Source organism: Electrona antarctica (assembly GCF_951216825.1).
Source record: "Electrona antarctica genome assembly, chromosome: 3".
In the NCBI taxonomy this organism is placed as follows: Eukaryota; Metazoa; Chordata; class Actinopteri; order Myctophiformes; family Myctophidae; genus Electrona; species Electrona antarctica.
This window is the reverse complement of record NC_136808.1, coordinates 56,290,557-56,315,680: the sequence shown is the minus strand read 5'-3', so window position 1 is coordinate 56,315,680 and position 25,124 is coordinate 56,290,557. Positions and strand designations below refer to the sequence as shown.

General features: G+C 44.2%; 2 protein-coding genes across 3 annotated transcripts; one reads left to right on the top strand and one right to left on the bottom strand.

Moving 5' to 3' along the window:
• Positions 1–37: 37 nt before the first annotated feature.
• Positions 38–21,501, top strand: mns1 (meiosis-specific nuclear structural 1). Of its 2 annotated transcripts, none has more exons than XM_079497532.1 (10): positions 38–186; positions 4,142–4,354; positions 12,819–12,946; positions 13,108–13,210; positions 13,830–14,059; positions 15,397–15,613; positions 17,473–17,580; positions 18,149–18,406; positions 20,787–20,912; positions 21,231–21,501. In XM_079497532.1, the coding sequence occupies exons 1-10, from the start codon at positions 184–186 to the stop codon at positions 21,339–21,341; spliced, it is 1,497 nt and encodes a 498-aa protein (XP_079353658.1). In that variant the 5' UTR covers positions 38–183; the 3' UTR covers positions 21,342–21,501. The 2 variants fall into 2 exon arrangements, with proteins under 2 accessions (XP_079353658.1, XP_079353657.1); XM_079497531.1 differs by lacking the exon at positions 38–186 and adding an exon at positions 544–810.
• LOC306920586 (protein TFG-like) lies at positions 10,457–11,794 on the bottom strand (the record flags this gene model as incomplete). The annotated part of the gene is made up of 1 exon (XM_079497398.1): positions 10,457–11,794. The coding sequence occupies one exon, from the start codon at positions 11,792–11,794 to the stop codon at positions 10,457–10,459; it is 1,338 nt and encodes a 445-aa protein (XP_079353524.1).
• Positions 21,502–25,124: the final 3,623 nt, after the last annotated feature.

The window sequence follows — 25,124 nt, the reverse complement described above, 5'->3', positions numbered from 1 at the left end:
TCACGGACGTACCGGGGTTACCAATGACAACAAGAATCACAACAAAGAAGGAGGCGGAAGCCAAGCAAGATTTTGAATGAGCACCAGTTTGTCTCTGTTGTAGAAAATTACAACTTCATAAATACCCATTAATTTATATAACAACGATCCACCTGTAGCCGTGTGACCAATTCTGCAGCAAACATGGTAAGCATGCGCTATTAACGTCAACGTTAGGTTTTAATAATTGATTCGCAAACTCGTCTAACGAAAGGTTTCACTGTACGTAGGCCTAGACTAGGCTAGAGAGGGAGATCTGTAGAACAACACACGAAATCTGTTTTCGGCAAGCGACGCCGTCGTAGCCTAGCTACTACCTGTTTTTATACTCCGTCACACGAAAATAATAGCCGTGTGTGTGTGTGTGTGTGTGTGAGTATCAGAGGCTCAGAGCCATACTGTAGACAGAGTTACGAAAACTCCGTTCACTTAATCATGAGTCCAATGGCGACTCTCCGGGGACAACAAATAGGGACATGTCTTGGACTGGAAGTAGGCAGAACATACAGGCAACAGCCCAGCTTTAATGAACTTAAATCCCTTTATTTTAGATTGTTTTGTAGTAATCGTACAACATAAACATTACAGAGACTTTAGTTGTTACTGTACAATACTTTAAAACGGTTGGCATGTTGCACACATGCCTAGAATTGCTCTTATTTGCGCCGTCCTCTTTGAAAACAATGTATTTCAAACTCCAGCTTGTCCCTTTCCAGGCTGCATGAGGTTTCTGCCCCCTCAATATCGTAACTCTTCTATTAGATGACTCTGGTAAGTATAGTAAATCCGCTATGTTTTCGATAGCGTAGCTAGCCTACAGCGAGACAGCTAGGACAATTCCCTCCCAATCAGTAATGTGATCTATTTAATAGAGCGTCGCAGTCCCGCCTCCTACCCTGGACCAGGAAATGAAACCCAATGCATTATTCTCATAGACATTTCTTAAAGTATTTATTTAAAGACGGTTACGCCGCGGACAAAGCCAACTCGAGTCGTGACAACTCATGACAACACAAACAATATTTTGGACCAAACAAATAATTAGAAAGAAGAAAAAAACGGCAGGTTACAACACTTTTTTGTTGTTTTTCTTCTTTGTAATTATTTGTTTTGTCCAAAATATTGTTTGTGTTGTCATGAGTTGTCACGACTCGAGTTGGCTTTGTCCGCGGCGTAACCGTCTTTAAATAAATACTTTAAGAAATGTCTATGAGAATAATGCATTGGGTTTCATTTCCTGGTCCAGGGTAGGAGGCGGGACTGCGACGCTCTATACCCACAATGTAGGCCTACATTTGTGGCAGCGGTGGCCGAACGGTTTGCGGAGCGGTCTTGATACCGGAAGGTCGCCAGTTCGTATCCCCGGACCGGCACGTTAAAATTACCACCGCTGAAGTGCCCTTGAGCAAGGCATTGAACCACTACCATGAAATGTTCTATGAGCAGGGCCTGGCTGTAAACAAGTATCTGATGCTTAGTCCAGTTAAATATAGTAACTTTGCTTTGCTTTGCTTACATCATTTGGTGTTCTAGGCAGAACGGGTAGTAGCCTATGCACCAAGTCTCTGTACGTACGTCTGTAATCCACGTAACTGGAGAACTGTTCGCCCCACCGACTTCAAATTCGACACACGCGTTCCACACTCCCACAGGGAGTGCAGTGCCCGGTGTCGAGTCCGTCGGATAGCCGGTTCTCTATCTCCATATATGGAGCTGGCCTGCTCTGACGTCCAAATGTTGTTCTGACATCTGCATAGACTCCATATTTGGGCATACCTGACAAAGAACTCCATATATGGGCATTAAAGGGACACAGACAGACATAATAACTTAATAACTGGGCGGGGCATGCATTCCAACTTGCATCGTTCCAAGTAGGTCAGTCAGTGCCCAATGGGCACCGCTCTAGTTGTATATAAATCAGACAAAGTAATCCTGTGTGACGTCCTGCGTCGTCAGGACAGCCGGTGTTTAACAACCTGATGGTTAACCAAAGAGCCCGACTGATATATAATTGACTTTTTGACAACATTGGTATCATGCAGCCGATGTGTACCGAGTTTCAGTGGTGTAAAGTAACTCAGTACTCATGTACTCAAGTACTGTAACTGTACTTAAAGATGGAGTGCCACACATTTTGTATTTTTCCAGTTTTTCATGTGTCTTTGAGGTGACAGTACTTCATTAGACACCCTGGAGTCATTTTTATGTGCAATGGTGTATTAACTTTGTATTTAGGGTTTCTTCCTGAAAATAGTGACATCAGACTATCAGCCCCTCCCCTAACTCCTCCCCCTTTATCATACAACTAAAGCTGTGGGTGTGGCTTCAGTTCAGGTGGATCACCACCCATCACCTCCCACCAGGCAAAACAGGCATACTTAATGAACTGGTGGGCGTGTCCACATACCTGATGATCATGTTTTAGGGTGGAAAGAAATCGTGGCACTCCATCTTTAAGTAGGCCTAGGTATTATTTCCGAGGGGCGCTAGAACCTCCAATCCGTTATATTAGCCTACATTATTATACTCCATCTTTAAGTAGGCCTAGGTATTATTTCCGAGGGGCGCTAGAACCTCCAATCCGTTATATTAGCCTACATTATTATACTCCATCTTTAAGTAGGCCTAGGTATTATTTCCGAGGGGCGCTAGAACCTCCAATCCGTTATATTAGCCTACATTATTATACTCCATCTTTAAGTAGGCCTAGGTATTATTTCCGAGGGGCGCTAGAACCTCCAATCCGTTATATTAGCCTACATTATTATACTCCATCTTTAAGTAGGCCTAGGTATTATTTCCGAGGGGCGCTAGAACCTCCAATCCGTTATATTAGCCTACATTATTATACTCCATCTTTAAGTAGGCCTAGGTATTATTTCCGAGGGGCGCTAGAACCTCCAATCCGTTATATTAGCCTACATTATTATACTCCATCTTTAAGTAGGCCTAGGTATTATTTCCGAGGGGCGCTAGAACCTCCAATCCGTTATATTAGCCTACATTATTATACTCCATCTTTAAGTAGGCCTAGGTATTATTTCCGAGGGGCGCTAGAACCTCCAATCCGTTATATTAGCCTACATTATTATAAAATATTTATATTGAACTCATGGCTGAATTGTTGAGGGGCGATAGCCGATCCTATGTCCAGCTTTTTGTGTATATAGTGCTAACACAAACTTTGTCCAACACAAACATTAAATGCATTTGACAATGAATGGACAATTTTTAGTGTTTGTGTAAACACAAACATTGAAGACAAAGGTGAGGACGCAAATCTGATTTGCCGGAATGAGATGATGTATGATGATGTACGATGATATAAGATATCGCCCCTCACTTCACACGGGTGTGATTTTTTTTTAAAAGTAGATCACTAGTAGGTCACTAACAGCTGTACTCTTAAAGAGACAGACAGGGCAGACTGGCTGCTCTGCGAGTACAAAGACAATAGACATATTATACAAGACTTAATCACTAAACAACGGTAAGCGTTGGTCTTCTAGGACTCTCCAACATCGGAATCCGCATTGAATCCAAAAATCTTGCATCGGTCTAGTTCAGTGGTTCCCAAAGTGGGGTCCGGGGACCCCCAGGGGTCCTTGAGGGAGTGCCAGGGGGGGACCCAGCTAAATTATCATTTGGAACCAAATGGACCCTTATGGGTCTGTAACTCAGAGAGTGTACAAATGGAACCAAAATTTGGTTCCATGTGTACACTCTCAAGAGTTAAATTAACATTGATTTTACAATATAAATTGGGGTCTCAGAGATAGAAATCCCATTAAATGGGGGTCCGTAGCCTAATGCATATCAAACTAGGGGTGAAAATGGTAGAAAATCACTGCTAGAGCCGTACAAATCTTCTGTTATGGGGGTCCTTGGCATACCTTTTCAAATGGGGGTCCGCAGGCTAATTAGTGTCAATTTGGGGGTCCTTGACATGAAAAAGTTTGGGAACCACTGGTCTAGCTGATGAAATACAAATGAGGCGTTCACTTTGTTGTCTTCTGTTCTCGCAGGCGTCCAGGAACTACGTGACATCGCTGATGAAATACAAATGAGGCGTTCACTTTGTTGTCTTCTGTTCTCGCAGGCGTCCAGGAACTACGTGACATCGAGCTACAGACAGAGGATGGTGTCTGAGCAACACCGTCAGCAGGAGAGGCAGGACCAGCAGAGGCACGTGGCTGAAGACCGGAAGGTCCAAGCCGGTCTGATGATCGAGGAGAGGTTCGAGAAGAGGAGACATCTACGCAAGGTTCAAGAGGAGCTCTACGAACGCCACCTGGAGGACGCTCTCGTCAAGGTATTTAAACTTGTTTGGTTATGACTATGTGTAATTGAATAAGGGAGGGATGTTTGTCATCATATTAGATTGTTGTTTTTGGCAGGATACATGGCTGTTTCAACTTGGCCTCCCTATTGCAATTAGGTATTGTCAAGATTTGTCATAACTATAGGCTTGTAGATCTGCTATCTGTTACATTTGTGACGCCCACTGTCCAATCGAATCCGGGTATTATGTTTGTTACAGCTAGTGTCCAATCAAAACGTCTACCGTCCAGCCGTCCACTCACACGGCATTTTAATATAAGATGTGGAGAAAAAAATCTTTTTGAGACACGTCCTTCGCTTTCCGGGAGCGTGCACAAAAAAGTGGAGCCAAATAGTACAGCACTGGACACACAATGACTTGACCATCTGAGTCACCGGGTTTTCCACCGTGGAGGAAAGCATGATAGTCACTGAGCCAAAAAACACACTGTGAAGTGAGGGTCACCTTTTATCATGATGACATGAAGTCCATCACTTGCCATTGACTTGGCCTGAAAGTCTGTACGGAAGAAATTATTATACAAAAAGTCCATAGACTTGGCCACGCACATGATGTCACGGGCGGCACACACAAAGCCAGTCGTTGAAAATAACAATTGTGTTCCGGTTAGCGTCACATTGTTTGTTTAATTCTTTATTTACCCAGGGAAGTAGCTGAGCACAGGTGCTCATTTTCAGCAACGCCCTGCACATAGACACACACACACACACACACACACACACACACACACACACACACACACACACACACACACACACACACACACACACACACACACACACACACACACACACACACACACACACACACATTAAAACCTGGGAGCTGACCAGTACAACCACAGTCTTATACTGTTGGCCACTAAGCAGCTCCAGGGGGAGCAGTTGGGGGTTCAGTACCTTGCTCAAGGGCACTTCAGCGGTGTTGGTGAGTGATGACAATCACTTCCCCACCCAGATTTTTCCTGCCCGTCCGGGGAATCGAACCGGCAACCTTTCGGCAACAAGGGCACTCCTCTAACCCTTAGGCCACCGCTGCCCACCAGCGAATCAATACGTTTAGTCTCGGTAGTTGCACGGTGGGCAAGACCTACACTGTAGTGTGTATCGGCGGAAGTATACAAATGACGTTGATGCTTTAAAATTCTGTTGTGATTGGTCGGAAAATACGTTATCCGGGGGAAATGCATCTGACGGATGTTCCGGCCCGACACTTCCGCCGATACACTTTGCCTTAGGTTGTGACCAGGCTTTTCTCTTCGCAGATGAGTAAGGCTGGGACACAGTTGTGATCCGCAAGATTGCCAGTTCGAACCTGGGCTCCCCCAGAGTTAGTGTCGAAGTGTCCTTGAGCAAGACACTGAACCCCTAAATGCTCCTGATGTGCTGGTTGGTGCCTTGCATGGTTTCCGCCGCCATTGGTGTATGAATGCGTGTGTGAATGGGTGAATGTAATGCACAATCTATGTAAAGCGCCTTGGATAAAGGCGCTATATAAATGCACCATTTACCATTTTACTAAGTTAATTTGAATGGTGTTGTCACTGTCGTCACTTCTTTTAAGAATCATTTAGTGCCTCTCTCTCTCTCCCTGATGCTATCCTAGTCTACAGCAGCCCAACTCTCTCTCCCTGATGCTATCCTAGTCTACAGCAGCCCAACTCTCTCTCCCTGATGCTATCCTAGTCTACAGCAGCCCAACTCTCTCTCCCTGATGCTATCCTAGTCTACAGCAGCCCAACTCTCTCTCCCTGATGCTATCCTAGTCTACAGCAGTCCAACTCTCTCTCCCTGATGCTATCCTAGTCTACAGCAGCCCAACTCTCTCTCCCTGATGCTATCCTAGTCTACAGCAGCCCAACTTGAGGGAGTCATCCTGTGTCAAGATTGTTTCTCCCGTCTAGTTTAGTATCAGCAGAGGCACAAAAAGTATTTTTTGTTTTAATAAAATCAGATGAAATCCCACTAACATGACTTGAGGTGGAATTTCTGCAAGTCTTCGCGGGTACAAACGGGAGTCGTGGGCCACCCATTGTTCAGTGGTTTCCGTGGCGTTGCTCCGATCGCGTTTGCAATGTCCAACAGAATCACCAGAGCACAGATCACAGCTACACACTGGCCGAACATATTCCCCAACATGTTCGCTAGGCACAGCGTTTGTTATAGTGACTAAATGTTTTTACAGGACAAACAAAACAACAAACTGACGAGCCAGGTACCTAGGGTCATGCACCCCTGTCATGCGTGGGTCATGCACCCCTGCATCAGTTGGCATCAATCTAGTACAGTGGTCCCAGGTAAATGATGGAGAGTTGGTAATGGATCCTTATTAGATCATTAACTCTTGAGAGCATAAAACAAAACCAAATGGACCCGTTCAATTATTGTTAAACTGCATTACTTCATTTTTCAAGAAGTCTACACTATTAGATAATGTAGGATTGTTATTTTGTTCAACGACAACAAAATATTCTTTTAATAATTTTGGATCTGAGAGGCTAAATGTCATCAAATGGCTCAAATGCTGAATAACTAATGGAACTTGAAATGAAAAGGGTTGAAAACTGCTGATCTACTTAGTAGATCAGCAATTATCGGAAGAAGAAAAAAAAGTAACAGAACTAGTTATTGTCTCCACCAGGCCGTCCGCCCATCCGGTACCAGCTAATCTCCGGCACCGTTGCCCCATCCATGCCAAACTGCACACACACTCCTGGATGCCAAAGACGAACCTCTGCCCCAAATATTCCACAACGGCCTGTTATAGCGCCACCATGAGGCCGATTTTGGCAAAACACATTTCTGTAGATTACTCGTACATATTTTATCCATACATCACGCAATTCGGTATACACTACTATCTCCATAGTCATGTGATCAACACGGATGTGCACCATTTCCCATATTCCATCCTGATTGGCTAAGATTGGTCTCCAAAGCTCGCATGATTGGTCCGTTTCGAACAAAATGACACAAATCACAATCGGTACACATGATCTCTGTAGTCAATCAAGACGAGTCTGTTGGATTTCTCAGATTCTACACTGATTGGCTAAGATTGCTTTCCAAAGTTTTGTACAAAATGCTGAAAATCATGAACGCAGAGGCCCGAGTGCAGTGAAACTGTGCACACATATTCCCACTAGGCTGAGGACATTTTGACATTTTTTAAATCAGCCTCATGGTGGCTGTAGCGCCCAAATCCTAAATTTGTGGCACTACTGGTTGCCGACAGTCGGGTTGTATAGTTAAGACGTGTGCTCCAGGAAGTGATGTCCAGACATGTGCGTAGAGTTGGTATAATGAGGATTTATTATCTGTCTCTGCAGGCCTAATCACTACAGCATACATATAAATAAATGCAATAAACGTACATGATCCAAACAGCCTCCTAAACCCAGTCTGAAAACTGTTTGCCTCTTGTCAGCAACACCTGCTGCTTGATTGAGACCTGATTAAATACCCTTCCAACCTTCACATTGACCACACCCCTCAGTGGACATCATTGGCCACAATTAGGAGACTCAAAATGGCGCTTACACACCCACCCCTAATTGCTACTGGTGTGAAAACAGAGCAATTCAAAAACATAAAAAATACAAAGAGCCATTAAACAACAAAACCAAAATTCAAAACCTTTTAAGCATTCATAACTCAGGCAATATTCAAAATTGCAAACATAAACTGGCCTACTTAGAGAGGGTGTATGAGTGTCAGAGACTTGCTTAAACAACTCAGGTGTCTTCTTCTTGACCAGTCAGGGACATGTTGTTTTTGCTCCGTTCCTTGGAGGCGGACATGGCCTCGACGACCTGCTCAGCGATGTTGGGGCTGGTCTTCTTTGGTCGTGGAGCTGCTGCCTTCATCATCTAGTGTTTGTTGGCGAAGCACTGAACTTAAGATCTTTCTGATCATTCTGATGATACGCTCCCATACACCACCGTAATGAGATGCAGCCGGTGGGTTGAAACTCCATTTGATTCCCCTTTGTGCTAGAGACCTTTCAATACGGGTTTGATCGAATGAAGCCAAGGCCTCTCTTAGCTCTCTTTCAGTTCCCACAAAGTTGGTACCATTGTCTGATCTTAGGTGAGAAACTTGACCCCTCCTACAGATGAATCTGCGGATAGCATTGACACAAGAGCTTGTATCGAGTGAGTAAGCCACCTCCAGATGAACAGCTCTACTTGCCATGCAAGTGAAGATCACTCCATAACGCTTTACGATGCTACGTCCTCTTTTCACGCTGATGGGTCCAAAGTAATCCACACCAACGTTTGTGAATGGAGGGAGATCTGGAACCACTCTCTCTGTGGGCAGGTCTGCCATTTTTTGTTCGCCAGTTTTCCCTCTGTACTGTCTGCAGAATCTGCACTTGGTGGTGACTTTCCTCACTGCAGAATTGGCGTTCGTGATCCAATATCTTTTCCTTACAGTGGAAAGTACATGGTTCCTTCCTCCATGACCCAGCTGTTCGTGATAATGCCGGAGGATAAGGCTTGCGATGTGTTGGTCCTTAGATAAGCTGCTTTATTCAGTCGACCCCCAACTCTCAGCAGATTCCCATCTACTATTGGATCCAACTTGTAGATGGAGCTGCTCTTTTGTACCGGTTTTCCAGAGGTTATGGCTGTGATTTCATTGTGGAATCTCTCTTGCTGACAGAATGAAATGATAGATTTCTCCGCTTCTGAGAGATCGTCAAGCGACAATGTCTGGCTTCCCAGTGAAGCTCTCACAGCTTGCATTTCCTTATGCACGTCCAATATAGGTGATCCAATACCACCAGTACTTGTAAGCAGCAGGACCTTTTTTAGTTTGAGGACCCATGCAACTGAAACCTTTAGCCTCTGCCAGTCAGAGAAATAGGCTATCAGCTGGTGAGTAGCATTCACAGCATCAACAACAGTTGCATTCATCAACAGATTTCGCTTAACTTCTGGGTCGTCAGCAGTGATGTTCACATCTATAGGAGGTTTTGGCCACTTTTCCTCAGTCTCCCATAGAAATATTGGGCTTTCGATCCATCTCTGTTTGACCAGGTCTTCTGCCTTCAGTCCTCTAGAAGCATCATCGGCAGGGTTTTGTGATGTAGGGATGTGTAAGCGCCATTTTGAGTCTCCTAATTGTGGCCAATGATGTCCACTGAGGGGTGTGGTCAATGTGAAGGTTGGAAGGGTATTTAATCAGGTCTCAATCAAGCAGCAGGTGTTGCTGACGAGAGGCAAACAGTTTTCAGACCTAATGTAGCGCCCAAATCCTAAATTTGTGGCACTACTGGTTGCCGACAGTCGGGTTGTATAGTTAAGACGTGTGCTCCAGGAAGTGATGTCCAGACATGTGCGTAGAGTTGGTATAATGAGGATTTATTATCTGTCTCTGCAGGCCTAATCACTACAGCATACATATAAATAAATGCAATAAACGTACATGATCCAAACAGCCTCCTAAACACAGTCTGAAAACTGTTTGCCTCTTGTCAGCAACACCTGCTGCTTGATTGAGACCTGATTAAATACCCTTCCAACCTTCACATTGACCACACCCCTCAGTGGACATCATTGGCCACAATTAGGAGACTCAAAATGGCGCTTACAGTGGCGCTATAACAGGCCAAGTCACGTATCTGCATAAAACCTTGTATGCACAAAACTTGTGCACACTCCCTACAGCCCAAGGAAAAACATCTGGCCTGCATTTTTCAATTCTGCCTTTGAGCGCCACCAGGAGGCCCATTTATGTGCAACACTTTTAGTTAGTCCTTCAGATTTGATCCAAATATCAATCCTGGTGGAGACCTGTCCCCCGAGGGGCACTTCTAGTTTAAGTACTTAAATGTGTCCATGTAGATCTTTGTTTTGAAAGTTTGAACACTTCTGAAGATCTTCTCCTATAATGGCATGTCCAAAATAGGGATGCCAGATTGAAAGTGGTGAAACGAGTGGTTATATCGACGCCATAAAACAAATCACTACCTGTGTGTGGACAAAAGCTTTTTTGTCCACACAAAAGCTTGCGCCCCTCAAAAAGAAAAGGTCAGATAATGGCCGATGTGATATGTATTTTGTTGGTTTTAGCGGTATCCAGGGCCTGGCTGAGTGTATCCCTGGCCGTAACCTGGCCGTAACCTGGCCGCATAGGGGTTAGTAATAGTGGCCCCTGGTGACGGGGGGTTGGCATTGCCGCCTGGAGGAGGGGTGTACCCTGGGTGGGTCTGGGTGGAGTTGGTGGCATTGGGGGTCATGCTGCCGTAAAGGACTGTGGGGGCCGGGGTGTAGTTATGATACTGCTGCTGCTGAGCTCCCTGGGGTGGCGCTGGCTGCTGCTGGCCACCCTGGAAGCCTGATGCTGGAGCCTGAGCAGGGGCAGGTGGTGGTGCCTGCAAATGCGAGACCGGGAATCGTACATGATTATACATTGGGAACTGCAGTTGCTGCTGCTGCTGCAGTTGCTGCTGCTGCTGCAGTTGCTGGGCCTGTGGATGTTGTTGCTGGGCCTGTGGATGCTGTTGCTGGGCCTGTGGATGTTGTTGCTGGGGCTGTAGATGCTGTTGCTGGGCCTGTGGATGCTGTTGCTGGGGCTGTGGATGCTGTTGCTGGGCCTGTGGATGCTGTTGCTGGGGCTCTATATACTGTACGGGTAGATGCTGTAAGTATTGCTGGAGCACCCCTTCCATGGATCCTGAGGGTCCCCGCTGTACTCCTGCATATGGTGTCTGGGTCTGAGCCGGCGGGGCTGCAGATGCTGTGGAAGAGGCTTCACTGTCTGGGGTTCCTGTGTGCTGTTCCTCGACTGCACCACCGGCGGGAGCTGACGCTTGGTGCCGCTCGCTCAGTCCGAAGGCCGACATGACGTTGGCGTTGATTTCTTCACCCTGCGTATTCAAAGGGTCGAAGCTGATCTGGGCCTGCTTCATCATGGCTTCGGCCGCCATGGTCTTCCCCTCGGTCTCCTCCACCGGCTCGCTGTCTGTGGCCGCGGCGGCCAAACCAGGCTCGGCGGGCGGCTCCAAACTGTCCAGGAGGCCGTTGACCTTGTTCCTCAGCTGGATGAGCTCCCCTCGCAGGTATCTCACCTGACCGGACTCCAGGGGCCGCGGCTGACCGTTCACGAATAGAGTGAGCTTGAGGACTCGACTGCACTGGGTGGCGAAGGACAGGTCCGAGCTGTCGAATATGGTGACCAGGTCGTCGTCCTCGTCCCTGTACTTGATGGTGACCTCGTCGTTGCTGTGCAGCTTGCCGCGGAAGATGCGCTGCATCATGAGCACCAGCTCGTCGTAGGTGATCTCCTCGTTGTGGATGGAGAGGCGTCTGATGTCATCGCCCAGCTGGGCTTTGATGACCAGCTTCCCACTCGGGTCCAGCTGCTGCTGGTCGTTCACAGTGGTGCTGTCGTCTACGGCCTTCATCTGGCCAATCCGTTTTTTACAATACCGCAATCTTGATATTATGTACAGAAACGACCACGTTTCTCACTCTTTGGCTGTCTGTACCTGGGATAAAGTAGAGATATATAAGGAAATATAACACTTATATAGTCTGGCGAGCTCTGATCTGACATAACACTGACACAATGTCCGTGCATACCTAAAGATGCTGATTTGCGCAGGCAGGCACCCTTGTAGTTCATCCAGTGCGCCAACCGAAAATGGAATATCGTGTGGTTCTCAACCTTTTTATTTGAAGGACCCCCAGTTTGATATGCATTAATTGGGCCACTGGCCCTTATTTGGTACAATGTTTTATCTCTGGGACCCCAATCAATCTACACTGACTGTAATATCCCCAGCCAGGTCATACCAAAGACTGGCACTCAGCATCACAACATTTGTTTCCGTACAAACTTTCAGGCCAAATGCCGAATAAATTATGGACCTTGATTTGAAAAAGGTTGAAAACCTACATGTTCATCATGGTAAAAGGAGCCCCTCACTTCACACAAGTGTGATTTTTGGATCAGATTAATTTGGAAGATTTCAAACACAAAAACATGCATTATTGTCCCATTAAAAATATTCATATTTATTTTTTACCATTTTGCACAAGCAGTACATTGTGAATGATTGCATTGTTCACTTTAGTGACACAGGCTACATTTAAATAATTCCTTTGCACCATTATTTACTATACTATGTATTTTACCATTGTTTTTGTCCATCTGCTGGACAACACATTTTAACTGTCACTTTAAATGTAACTTATTCTTACAACCGCCTGGGTAGTGAGCGTTGAAAGACAGAACAGAAAAAAGCAGTGTTTCAAGTATCAACACCCTGCCCCCATATTATCTGGCCCTATTAGAGTTCTCAATGGGCCTGAAATTTAAGGCCCGGCCCTAACTGGTCCGGCTCGAGGCCCGGCCCGACTAATTAGCGTCTGGTCGGGTCGGGCTATATATATAAAATATAAATCAATTTCAAAACTAATTTCCAGGCAGAGGAGGAGAGAATAAACAAGGAAAAGCAACTTGAACAAGAGGAGCGAATGGCCAAAGAGTTGGCCCGGATCAGCCATGAGACACAAAGAGATGAGAAAATGAGGCAATATGTTAAAGAGAACAGGTATGTATGTATGTGTAAAGGTAAATAGAAAACATCTTTTGGAGTGTGCAATTTGTTCCATGTAATCATTCTGTTCTGTACTCTTATTATTATGATCTAACATTATTTATTAATTCATTAATTAATTAATAATTAATTTGTTTTTATTTTATTATGTTTAGTATTGAACTTCGAGAGTTGGAGTTGAAGCTCAAGACTGCATATGTGAACAAGGAAAGAGCTGCACAGGTTGCTGAGAAGGAGGCCATGAGGTTTGAGACGATGGTAAAACGATGGTATAAAATATATCATGTGTCCTTTAGCCGATTCATACTCCTATTTTACCGCTGTTTCGGTGCTGTAGTGCCGAAATGATTTTGGCTCGTCAGAAATTTTCAGTAGCACCGAAGAGCCGACTTTAGGACGGTATCCGCTTAATTTGATGGCTTAATTTAGATATTTTAGCAAATTTTGAAAAATGAGGTGTTAATCAATAATGTGGTATTTGTTCACAAATAGTTTTTGATGTTGTCCAAATCATCCAGATAAATATTATTATTACATTACATTAGTGTCATGTTCATGTGTTGTGACAGGTTGTGACATTAGCACAGTTTCAGTTTAAAGTTCTCAGTCGCCACGACTGATTTCAATCATTTGGATTCCATAGAAGCCTGCATGTATTCTATGGAATGTTCCGCAGCGAAATTTGCCTATCTACAAGTTGTCAATGCGATCTGCGTTATTATTTTAAGGTTCAGCATCTTTTGAAGTGGCCAAACTAGCAGAAGCATGTGTGCGGCCTATGAGGGCATCGGAGCATGTGCGGCACTACAAGTCTTACACCATATGCGTTTGTGAAACCCAGCCAATTGTCATGTATTGTGACATGTTGTGACTTTAGCGCGAGGAGGCAGACATCACTCGCAGGATGAGGAGCGAACAGGAGCGCGCGGCCGCAGAGGAGCAGAAGCAGGAGCAGAGATGCTACGAGGAGCTGCTTCGCCACCAGAAGGAGCTGGAGCAGCAGCTGCTGGAGAAGGAGCGCAGGAGACAAGAGGCTTACGAGGAGTTCCTCAAAGACAAGCTCCTGGTGGACGAGATCGTCAGGAAGATCTACGAGGAAGACCAGATGTTAGTCTCCCTCTCTTTCTCTATATCAGTGGTTTGGGCCATTTGAGTCACGGACCACCATTTGATGAGATTTAGCCTCTCAGACCCAGAACTCTGAATGTTTTGGTGTCGTTGGATCAGATTTTGTCCACAATTCCATGCTGTATTGATGTTGGTACCATAACAGGAAAACGTTGATCAAAATAACAATTATTTTACATTCTCTAATATTGTGTAGACTTCTTGTAATGCCGGTGTTTAACTCTCAAGAGTTAAATATCTAATAAGGGTCCATTTGGTTACGACTATCCATCATTTAGCTGGGGACCACCTGGAACCACCTCAAGGACCACTGGTGGTCCCCAAACCACTGGGGACCACCTGGAACCACCTCAAGGACCACTGGTGGTCCCCAAACCACTGGGGACCACCTGGAACCACCTCAAGGACCACTGGTGGTCCCCAAACCACTGGTTGAAAACCACTGCACTATATTTATGTTTTTGTCGCTTGTGTCACATTTTGTTAGCTTCAATAACACTTGTAATCATAACACTTTATACAGCATTTTATGACTTATGAGGTCAAGTATTTTAATGCTTTTGCAAGGATCATAGTTACAGTAAGTAGTAAAGTAATGACATTCCTGGAGGTAGAGGCAGAAATGTTTTGTGTTCTCGTTTTAATGGTTTTTATTTCCACTCTACTTAAAGCACACAATGACCACCTAATGACTTGTAATCACACTATCATTCATTATAACAGTGATTATAACACATTATAAGAGTATTATTATTATAATGAATTAAAATGTGATGATTCCTTCCAAATGTGGCCAGCAGTTATGAAGTATTATGATCTTATCTAAGTAATTATAAAATGATTTATAATGTGTTGTTATTATTGTTATAAAGAATTATGCAGGGGTTCACAGTTAATATACCAAGAAATAAAACAGACAGATAATTAAATAATCAATTAATCTAGTAGCATATTAAATGGGGACTGTGCAGTCCAATAGTGCTGCGACGGTTTACCACTTTCAACCTGGCATAAATGCACCATTTGGTATTGGATGGAGCACACCACAGGTACAAGAAAGACGTTCTTTATTGAACATTCTGACAACGTTTCGATCTTCATCAGGTCATGATGACCTGATGAAGATCAAATAGATCGAAACGTTGTCAGAATGTTCAATAAAGAACGTCTTTCTTGTACTTGTGGTGTGTGGGCTCCATCCAATACCTACTGAAGTTTCTTTAGCCCAGCACCCAGCCTGTCGATGTGCGTATTCTATGTCCGCTCCATAAATGCACCATTATTTATTATTTATGGGGCCTTTACTGCCTCTGCAGGGAGAAACAGCTGAAGCTGGAGAAGGTGCGAGCCACTCAGCAGTACATCGAGGAGTTCAAGGAGCAGCAGGCTGAGTGGAGACGCATGGAGCAGCAGAAGATCGAGGCCGAGAACAGACGCATCCTGAAGTTCGCCAGCCGACAGCAGCGGCTGGAGGAGGACAGGATGGCCAAAGTCCGAGAGCGAGAGCAGGCCAAAGAACATTTGCATAAAATGGTAAGAACATCATGGGTCTCGCAAATACATCGTCCTAGTGTTTATTGTTGGAAAGGTTTATTCACGGTGTCCACCAAGTGCTGAAAAAGTCTTGAATAGTTTGAAATTCATGCTAATGAAAAAAGAAAATGCCTTTAAATTAGTTTTATTACCATTAGCCCATTTTGACCTGAGATCAGATTTTAAAAATGTCTTCTACATCCTGACAGTTTTCTGAAAAAGCTATGTTTCTATGTCAGTCGTTCTTCGATTTTTCAAAAATAGCAGACCTACAAGCTCGTAGCGCGCCACTCGGTGGCGCGCTATGAGCTTGTAGATCTGCTATTTTTCAATAGCTAAAGCATATCATAATGCTAACACCAAAAGGGGTTCCCGCCCCAAAATGGGGTAGATGACTATTACTGTATGTGAGTGAGTTTTGCCAAGTGATAACCGTAAAGAAAACCTATTATAATAGCATACAAACTTAATGGCACCTAGTTTGTTGAACTAGACCGGTGACCGCCGAATGATACGAGCTGGGAATGAATGCTCCATATATATACCCATTGTGAGTGTACCAGTTGAATGAATGCTCCATATATATACCCATTGTGAGTGTACCAGTTGAATGAATGCTCCATATACCCATTGTGAGTGTACCAGTTGAATGAATGCTCCATATACCCATTGTGAGTGTACCAGTTGAATGAATGCTCCATATACCCATTGTGAGTGTACCAGTTGAATGAATGCTCCATATATATACCCATTGTGAGTGTACCAGTTGAATGAATGCTCCATATATATACCCATTGTGAGTGTACCAGTTGAATGAATGCTCCATATACCCATTGTGAGTGTACCAGTTGAATGAATGCTCCATATACCCATTGTGAGTGTACCAGTTGAATGAATGCTCCATATACCCATTGTGAGTGTACCAGTTGAATGAATGCTCCATATATATACCCATTGTGAGTGTACCAGTTGAATGAATGCTCCATATACCCATTGTGAGTGTACCAGTTGAATGAATGCTCCATATACCCATTGTGAGTGTACCAGTTGAATGAATGCTCCATATACCCATTGTGAGTGTACCAGTTGAATGAATGCTCCATATACCCATTGTGAGTGTACCAGTTGAATGAATGCTCCATATACCCATTGTGAGTGTACCAGTTGAATGAATGCTCCATATACCCATTGTGAGTGTACCAGTTGTACCCGTACGTCTGTATGGTTATATACCCATTGTGAGTGTACCAGTTGTACCCGTACGTCTGTATGTTTCCTTTTTGTGGCCATATGGAGATTTCTGTATCTGTCTGCCTTTGTCCCTTTTATTCCCAAATATGGAGGTCCCAGTTGTCATCGGTATACAGTATGTCCATATATTGTCCAAGACCAATATAGTGGCCGTCGGGCATACGTATTGGTCATAGAGTATATAAAGGATAGAGACCGAACTGGAGCACTAGCCCCGCCCCCAAGCTATTCATTTCGATGAAGTTGCTCAGTGGTGTTTTGAAGCACCCGGAAGACTGCCGGAAGTACCTCAAATTTGAGGTCCGGGGTGACGTATGGGTGACGTAGGGAGTGATGGTCCTACGTGTCCGTGCACGGGTCCGCCTGCAGTCCTTCCTCTTACCACTAGGGCCCAGTGCTTCAACGTTGGAGCGCCTCACTGGCCCCTTGGTATTGGTACACTGTCATGTGCAGAAAATAGCCGCTCTACGAGCTCACTGCCGCAACATGTTGCTTGCAGATCGGCTATATTTCCGTTGTGTGACAGTGTTGTACGAGCAGGTACTCAGGTGGTTGTTGGTTGTTGCACTGTTGTAAAGTGTTGAGCTGTGTGTTGTTGGTCCTCACAGCTCACTGAGAGGATGGAGATGGAACAACAGCAACGTGAAGAGATGGACCGTGTCCGCGAGGAGCTTTACCTGGAGGAGAGAGAAGAGGCTGTCAGACAGAAAGAGATTGTGAGCAAATTGTTTTCATCATATGTTAATTGACACTCCACACATTACTGTACATTGACTGTACTTGGCTTCATCGTGAAAGCCAAGTACAGTCTTTGCGTGAAGTCACAATCACTGAAAGCGAGGTTGACCATGAAAGCCAAGATAGTTCACAACGCAATGCAACGTGTTGTATAAAACAAAATAGCACAAGCCTATAACGTGCCTAAAATTGGTTAAGGGTGTCTCTGGGTTTTATATTATTATATGCATTTTAATAGGCATATTGAACCAAGGAAAAGTATTAACAAGAGCTTGGGGCTAAATTATAACTACATAAAATAATAATAATTTTCATAATTCTTACTTCTCTTATGGGGGTTGACGTACTTGACATGAAAATGTTTGAGTACCACTGACAGTTTTCCCTCTTTAAATGTTTTTTATTCGTTTTCTAAACATACACATCGGTAACAACATGTATAAAATATACACATATTGTTGAAACAATGACCAAAAATGTGTGTTAAAATAAGAAAAAGAGAAATCATGCACAGTTTTTGACATCAGTTTCAAACATGTTTACCAGGAAGAGATGGAGAAACAGATCCGACTGAGGCTCATGCTCCAGCAGACCTGCAGGGAGCAGATGGCCTTCAAGGAGATGAGGAAGCAGGCCGAGAAGGAGGAGGAAGAGGCCTTCCGTCGAATGATGATGGAGAAGTTTGCGGAGGACGATCGCATCGAGCAGATGAACGCCCAGAAGAGACGCATGAAGCAGCTGGAGCACAAGCGAGCTGTGGAGCAGCTACTGGAGGACAGACGCAGCCAGCACCAAGCTGACAGGGTACATACACATGCTTCTATTAACGTTCTCCAACAGCACTAAGCTGACAGGGTACACATGCTTCTATTAACGTTCTCCAACAGCACCAAGCTGACAGGGTACACATGCTTCTATTAACGTTCTCCAACAGCACCAAGCTGACAGGGTACACATGCTTCTATTAAATATCATTCTCCAACAGCACCAAGCTGACAGGGTACACATGCTTCTATTAACGTTCTCCAACAGCACCAAGCTGACAGGGTACATACACATGCTTCTATTAACGTTCTCCAACAGCACCAAGCTGACAGGGTACACATGCTTCTATTAAATATCATTCTCCAACAGCACCAAGCTGACAGGGTACACATGCTTCTATTAACGTTCTCCAACAGCACCAAGCTGACAGGGTACACATGCTTCTGTTAACCAACAGCACCAAGCTGACAGGGTACACATGCTTCTGTTAACGTTCTCCAACAGCACCAAGCTGACAGGGTACACATGCTTCTATTAACGTTCTCCAACAGCACCAAGCTGACAGGGTACACATGCTTCTATTAACGTTCTCCAACAGCACCAAGCTGACAGGGTACACATGCTTCTATTAACGTTCTCCAACAGCACCAAGCTGACAGGGTACACATGCTTCTATTAACATTCTCCAACAGCACCAAGCTGACAGGGTACACATGCTTCTATTAACATTCTCCAACAGCACCAAGCTGACAGGGTACACATGCTTCTATTAACGTTCTCCAACAGCACCAAGCTGACAGGGTACACATGCTTCTATTAACGTTCTCCAACAGCACCAAGCTGACAGGGTACACATGCTTCTATTAACGTTCTCCAACAGCACCAAGCTGACAGGGTACACATGCTTCTGTTAACATTCTCCAACAGCACCAAGCTGACAGGGTACACATGCTTCTATTAACGTTCTCCAACAGCACCAAGCTGACAGGGTACACATGCTTCTGTTATTAACTATTATTACACGGCTTGGTTGAATGCTTGTTTCTGATTGGTCAATCGGCAAATTCAGCCGATTGTGTTTTTTCTGGATAATGACCGCTCCGCTCTATAACAGACCAATGTCTAATCAAAGACTCAATGAGTTGCATTGGTGTGGTCTACCTTAAAAAACGTTTTGCCCAACCCGACCCTTTGGTGTGGTTTGGGCTTAACAGTGTGTGTCCCCAATCTATGTGATTACATTTTATTTATTTATTTTTAATAATTGATACATTGATGAATTGCATTTTTATAGCGCTTTTCCAAGTGCTCAAAGCGTTTTACAATGGTTCATTCATTCATACATTGGGAGGTGAAGCGGCGTACAGTCGACGCCAGCGTCCTCACTTCCCACATTCACACACCAATGGTGGCATGAAGCTCACACCGACCGACTCATTGGAGGCAATGTAGGGTTCAGTGTCTTGCCCAAGGACACTTCGACATGTGGACAGGAGGGGCCGGGATTCGAACCGCCGACCCAGGGATCATTGGACGACCTGCTCTACCTCCTTAGCCACAGCCGCCCATAAACATATTGGTTGGATTATAATGCTCGCAAACAGAACAGAGTGGATTTCAAAGATTCAACAGGGTGGGCTGGGTGGCGGCACATCTCTAATGAAGATGCAACAGGGTGGGCTGGGGGGCGGCACATCTCTAATGAAGATTCAACAGGGTGGGCTGGGTGGCGGCACATCTCTAATGATTCAACAGGGTGGGCTGGGTGGCGGCACATCTCTAATGATTCAACAGGGTGGGCTGGGTGGCGGCACATCTCTAATGATTCAACAGGGTGGGCTGGGTGGCGGCACATCTCTAATGATTCAACAGGGTGGGCTGGGTGGCGGCACATCTCTAATGAAGATTCAACAGGGTGGGCTGGGTGGCGGCACATCTCTAATGAAGATTCAACAGGGTGGGCTGGGTGGTGGCACATCTCTAATGATTCAACAGGGTGGGCTGGGTGGCGGCACATCTCTAATGATTCAACAGGGTGGGCTGGGTGGCGGCACATCTCTAATGATTCAACAGGGTGGGCTGGGTGGCGGCACATCTCTAATGATTCAACAGGGTGGGCTGGGTGGCGGCACATCTCTAATGATTCAACAGGGTGGGCTGGGTGGCGGCACATCTCTAATGATTCAACAGGGTGGGCTGGGTGGCGGCACATCTCTAATGAAGGGCTTTTTATACCCAAATAGAAATACCCATAATGTAGTGCAAGTCCGTTTGCACTACATTTTCTGTCGGTGCTTCACTAGAGGTTCTTTTTTCTCCCTGGAAAAAAAAACCGTCTGGGTTTCCGAGGCTACACTAGAGGTAACATTGTTTGAGTTAAAGTCCTTTTGAACTAATGCTATTTCTCTCTTAACTAAAGGAACATGAGGCTAAGGAACAAGCACTGGAAGAGGAGAGAGATGCTATACGCAGGCAGATCATCGAAGAAGAGAGACAACGCCTCCTTAAACATCATGCTACTAAACTACTGGGATATTTTCCTAAGGTAGGAGGCCATGGATTATTAAACTATTAAGACCTGAGACCAGATTCTACAAATATCTTCTAAATCCTGACAGTTTTCTGAAAAAAATCTATGTTTCTATGTCAGTGGTTCTCAAACGTTTTCATATATAATATGTATTTAACATATCGTAATGCTTAAAACACCAAAAGGGGTTCCCGTCCTGAATGGGTTAAACTATTATCACTATTATTTTGGGCAGAAACCTTGTATCTCTCCGCATTTCAACTTGTTATGTTCTTTTCGAAATTAATGCCCTACTTCTTCATACTAATTAGCATAAGCATTCTCTATTTGAAGGGCTTGTTCCGTGAAGATGACCTTCAACACTTTGATGAAGACTTCAGAAGCAACTTTCAGAAACGTCAGGCTGATATCTTCTCCGAAGAAGGCTGGGAAGACCAGGAGTAAGCGCTTTTCACACTACACCACTAGAGGGCACTCTTAGTTTAGGGAGATCAACATTTCAGCTCCAAGGAATATTTCACTACAAAATGGTCAGCTCATTAATATTTTGTAAAATAATTGTTTTTAATTTTGTTTTATTAGGACAATAAAGGCTATATTTTGAATTGAATGAAACCTCTTTTATTATTTACCTAAATTAAATTATTAAACTAAATTACCTAAATAACAAGTTCAACTTGTAAATGGTTTTGCTTGTGTTCTGGTGGTTTAACTCAGGGGTTCTCAACCCGTGGGTCGCGACCCCTCGGGAGGTCGCCAAATTATTTTAGGGGGTCCCCAAAAATGTTTCAAAAAAAAAAAAAGTGTTTTTAATTTTTTATTTTCACGATTTTTCAAAAATAGCAGACCTACAAGCTTGTAGCGCGCCACTCGGTGGCGCGCTATGAGCTTGTAGATCTGCTATTTTTCAATAGCTAAATTATAACAATGCTTAAAACACCAAAAGGGGTTCCCGCCCAAAATGGGTTAAGGTTATTGTAGCAGTCAATTTATATTGGGGGTCGGGAGGGTGCAGGGCGGGGGTCCCGAGACATTGCCAAAGCATTTCCGGGGGTCCCCGGCCAAAAACGTTGAGAACCCCTGGTTTAACTAATGGAACAATGTGTTGACACTTGACAGGATTACCCTTTTCTAGCCTGAAAACACATCAAATCACCTGTCACTACGGGAACTGTTTTATCAGCTGTTGGGCTGAAATCTATTTTTTTTTAAATGAATTCTATAGTGTATAATCACTTAAAGGGGAAAACCACCCATTTTCAACATTTTACTATGTCATTAATATACCTTAGAGCTGTTGTGTGGAAATAATAAAAAAGTCCCCCCATTCTGTGTTTCCTAGAACTGTAATTATGAAAAAAAGCATTAACATGGTGAAACACATCTTGATGACATCATCAAGATGCGTTTCACCATGTTAATGATTTTTTTCAGACCTCTAGTTCTAGGAAACACAGAATGGGGGGACCTTTTTATTATTTCCACACAACAGCTCTAAGGTATATTAATGACATAGTAAAATGTTGAAAATGAGTGGAATGCCCCTTTAATGCGGTCCACGCGTTGCACTGCGACACGTATTGAGCTTGTACGTAGATCGGCTATTTTTTGCTACGACGTTAGGCTATAATATGCAATGTGATTGTGGCCCTCTAGAGTGAGTGTGGAAATATAGTGGCCCTCTCCATCGTCAAAGTTGCCCGTCTCTGCTGTAGTGTATAGTTCATGATATCATTCTCATGGAAAAGTAGCAAACATAACAGATCTACAAGCATGTAGCGGACCCAGCTGGACATGAAAAGGTTGAAGACTGACTGAGCTGATAAGTCTTTATTGATAACCCAACGTATAGAAACTATAAAAGAAAAGGCTTAAAATACATAAAAACTAGAAAAAGTGCCCTTCTGGGCACAGGTCTCCACCAGGAGGATAGGAGTGTGTGTGATGTTTGGCAAAATGTTTAGGAGTAATATATAAACGTGTGTGTGTGTGTGTGTGTGTGTGTGTGTGTGTGTGTGTGTGTGTGTGTGTGTGTGTGTTTTAACGTGTCGGACCGATGATTCGAACTGGCGACCTTCCGGTATCAAGACCGCTCCGCAATCCGTTCGGCCACCGCTGCCAAGCCTGTGAGACAAGGCTTGGCCTGTTGTAGCGCCACCATGAGGCTGATTTGAAAACTGTCAAGTGGCATTTCTTCCTCAGCCTAGTGGGAATATGCATGCACAGTTTCACCGCAATCGGACGCTGCGTTGAGTAGTTGTGGCGATTTGTACAAAACGGGTACAAAGTGGGCTACTCCTGAAAAGTTTAGAAGCCAATCGTAGCCAATGAGGGTGGATTATGAGAAATCAAACAAACCCGTCTTGATCACATGACTATGGAGAGCATGTGTACCGATTTGCGTGAAATTTGGATAAAATCTGAAGGAGTAATTTTACAAAATGTGTTTTACATATGTCGGCCTCCTGGTGGCGCTATAAAGAGCAGATGTGAAGAATTCCAGGCAAAGGTTTTTCCTTGGCCTCTAGGGAGTTGGCATACAAAGTTATCCACAGATCCATGCAGTTAGAGGTAAAAACACTTTTCAGCCAGTTATAGCGCCACCATGAGGCTGAATTGAAAATGTTCACGTGGCATTTCTTCCTCGGCCTAGTGAGAATGTGTATGCACAATTTCACGGAAATCACACGATGTGTTCATGATTTGCAGCATTTTGTTTGAAACTGAGCACTCCTGCGAACTTTGGAAGCCAATCTTAGCCAATCAGGATGGAGTCTGAGAAATCTGAAAGACCTGTTTCGTTGAATGGCTCTAGAGAGACTGTGTACCAATTTGTGTGATGTTTGGACAAACTCTGTAGGTGTACTGTCCAAAATCTTGTTTTGTACAAAGCGGCCTCCTGGTGGCGCCATAACAGGCCGTTCTGGAAATTTTGGGGCAGAGGTTCATCGTTGGCATCCAGGGAGTGTGTGTGCAAAATTTGGCATCGACCAGGTTAACGGTGCCAGAGATTAGCTGTTCACAGACGGACGGACGGACACATGGACGGACGGAGTGCAAAACATACTCTCTCCCCATGCCTTTGGCCTGGTGGAGACAATCAATGATCATATAGACAATAATCCATAAACGTCATCAGAATCTCAAAATGGAACCATACAGTAGGTATAATGCAGTTTCCCATGAAACCCAATAACCCATACATCACCAATAAAAAATATACACCTTATTAGAAAATACCTGAAAAAGGTTTACCAACCCTCATAATAAGATCACATTCAACACAGTAAGATCAAAATGGTCTCAATGTTGTGAGCTTGTAGACCGACCTTTTTAAAAAAATGTTTTAAAATGGTTTAGCTTTAAACATATGCCCAGAATTGTTGAAAGTGGTTAAGCGTGTCAGTGGGTTTTATATTGAATATTGAAGACTACAAAATATTAAATTTGATCCACTATGTGATCTAAAGTTGTAACTTTATGATGTAAAATAGTATTTAGCTGTAGTTTCTGTGTGTGTCTGCTCGACAACTACAGTGAAGCTGCAGTAATCACGTGTGGACTCGGACTGAATGTCTACAAGACATTGTATACCGTGATATGCTGCGTGTGAAATAAAATAGGGTTAAAGTGGTTAAACTTATTTTGATACTGTATTAGCTCTATATCAGGGCTGGGCAACTGGCGGCCCGGGGGCCACATGCGGCCCCCACCTTCACTTAATGCGGCCCTCAGGTTAATGTCAGAATTCTGATATAATATTGGTTTCAGCTGATTACAATTCCACAACATGCAAACATGACCCGCTTTAATTACTTCAGTCTAAATTAGTAGCTCAATGCTTCAACACAAGTATAATTAAAGGCATTTGAAATTACATACAAATTTTAATTTTCAGGATTCCAATTCAAAAAGAGCAAAAAAAAATTCAAGATTTCAATTTGAATATAGCAAAAATAGCCGATCTACAAGCTCAAAACGCGTCGCGCTGCGACGCGTTTTGAGCTTGTAGATCAGCTATTTTTGCTACGACAGTAATATATGGCCCTAGGGAGTGAGTGTGGAAATATAGTGGCCCTCTCCATCGTCAAAGTTGCCCACCCCTGCTCTATATGTTGTGGAGTCTCGCCATGGTACCACCAACCTGATGGATACGTTTGATACTGTATTAGCTCTATATGTTGTGGAGTCTCGCCATGGTACCACCAACCTGATGGATACGTTTGA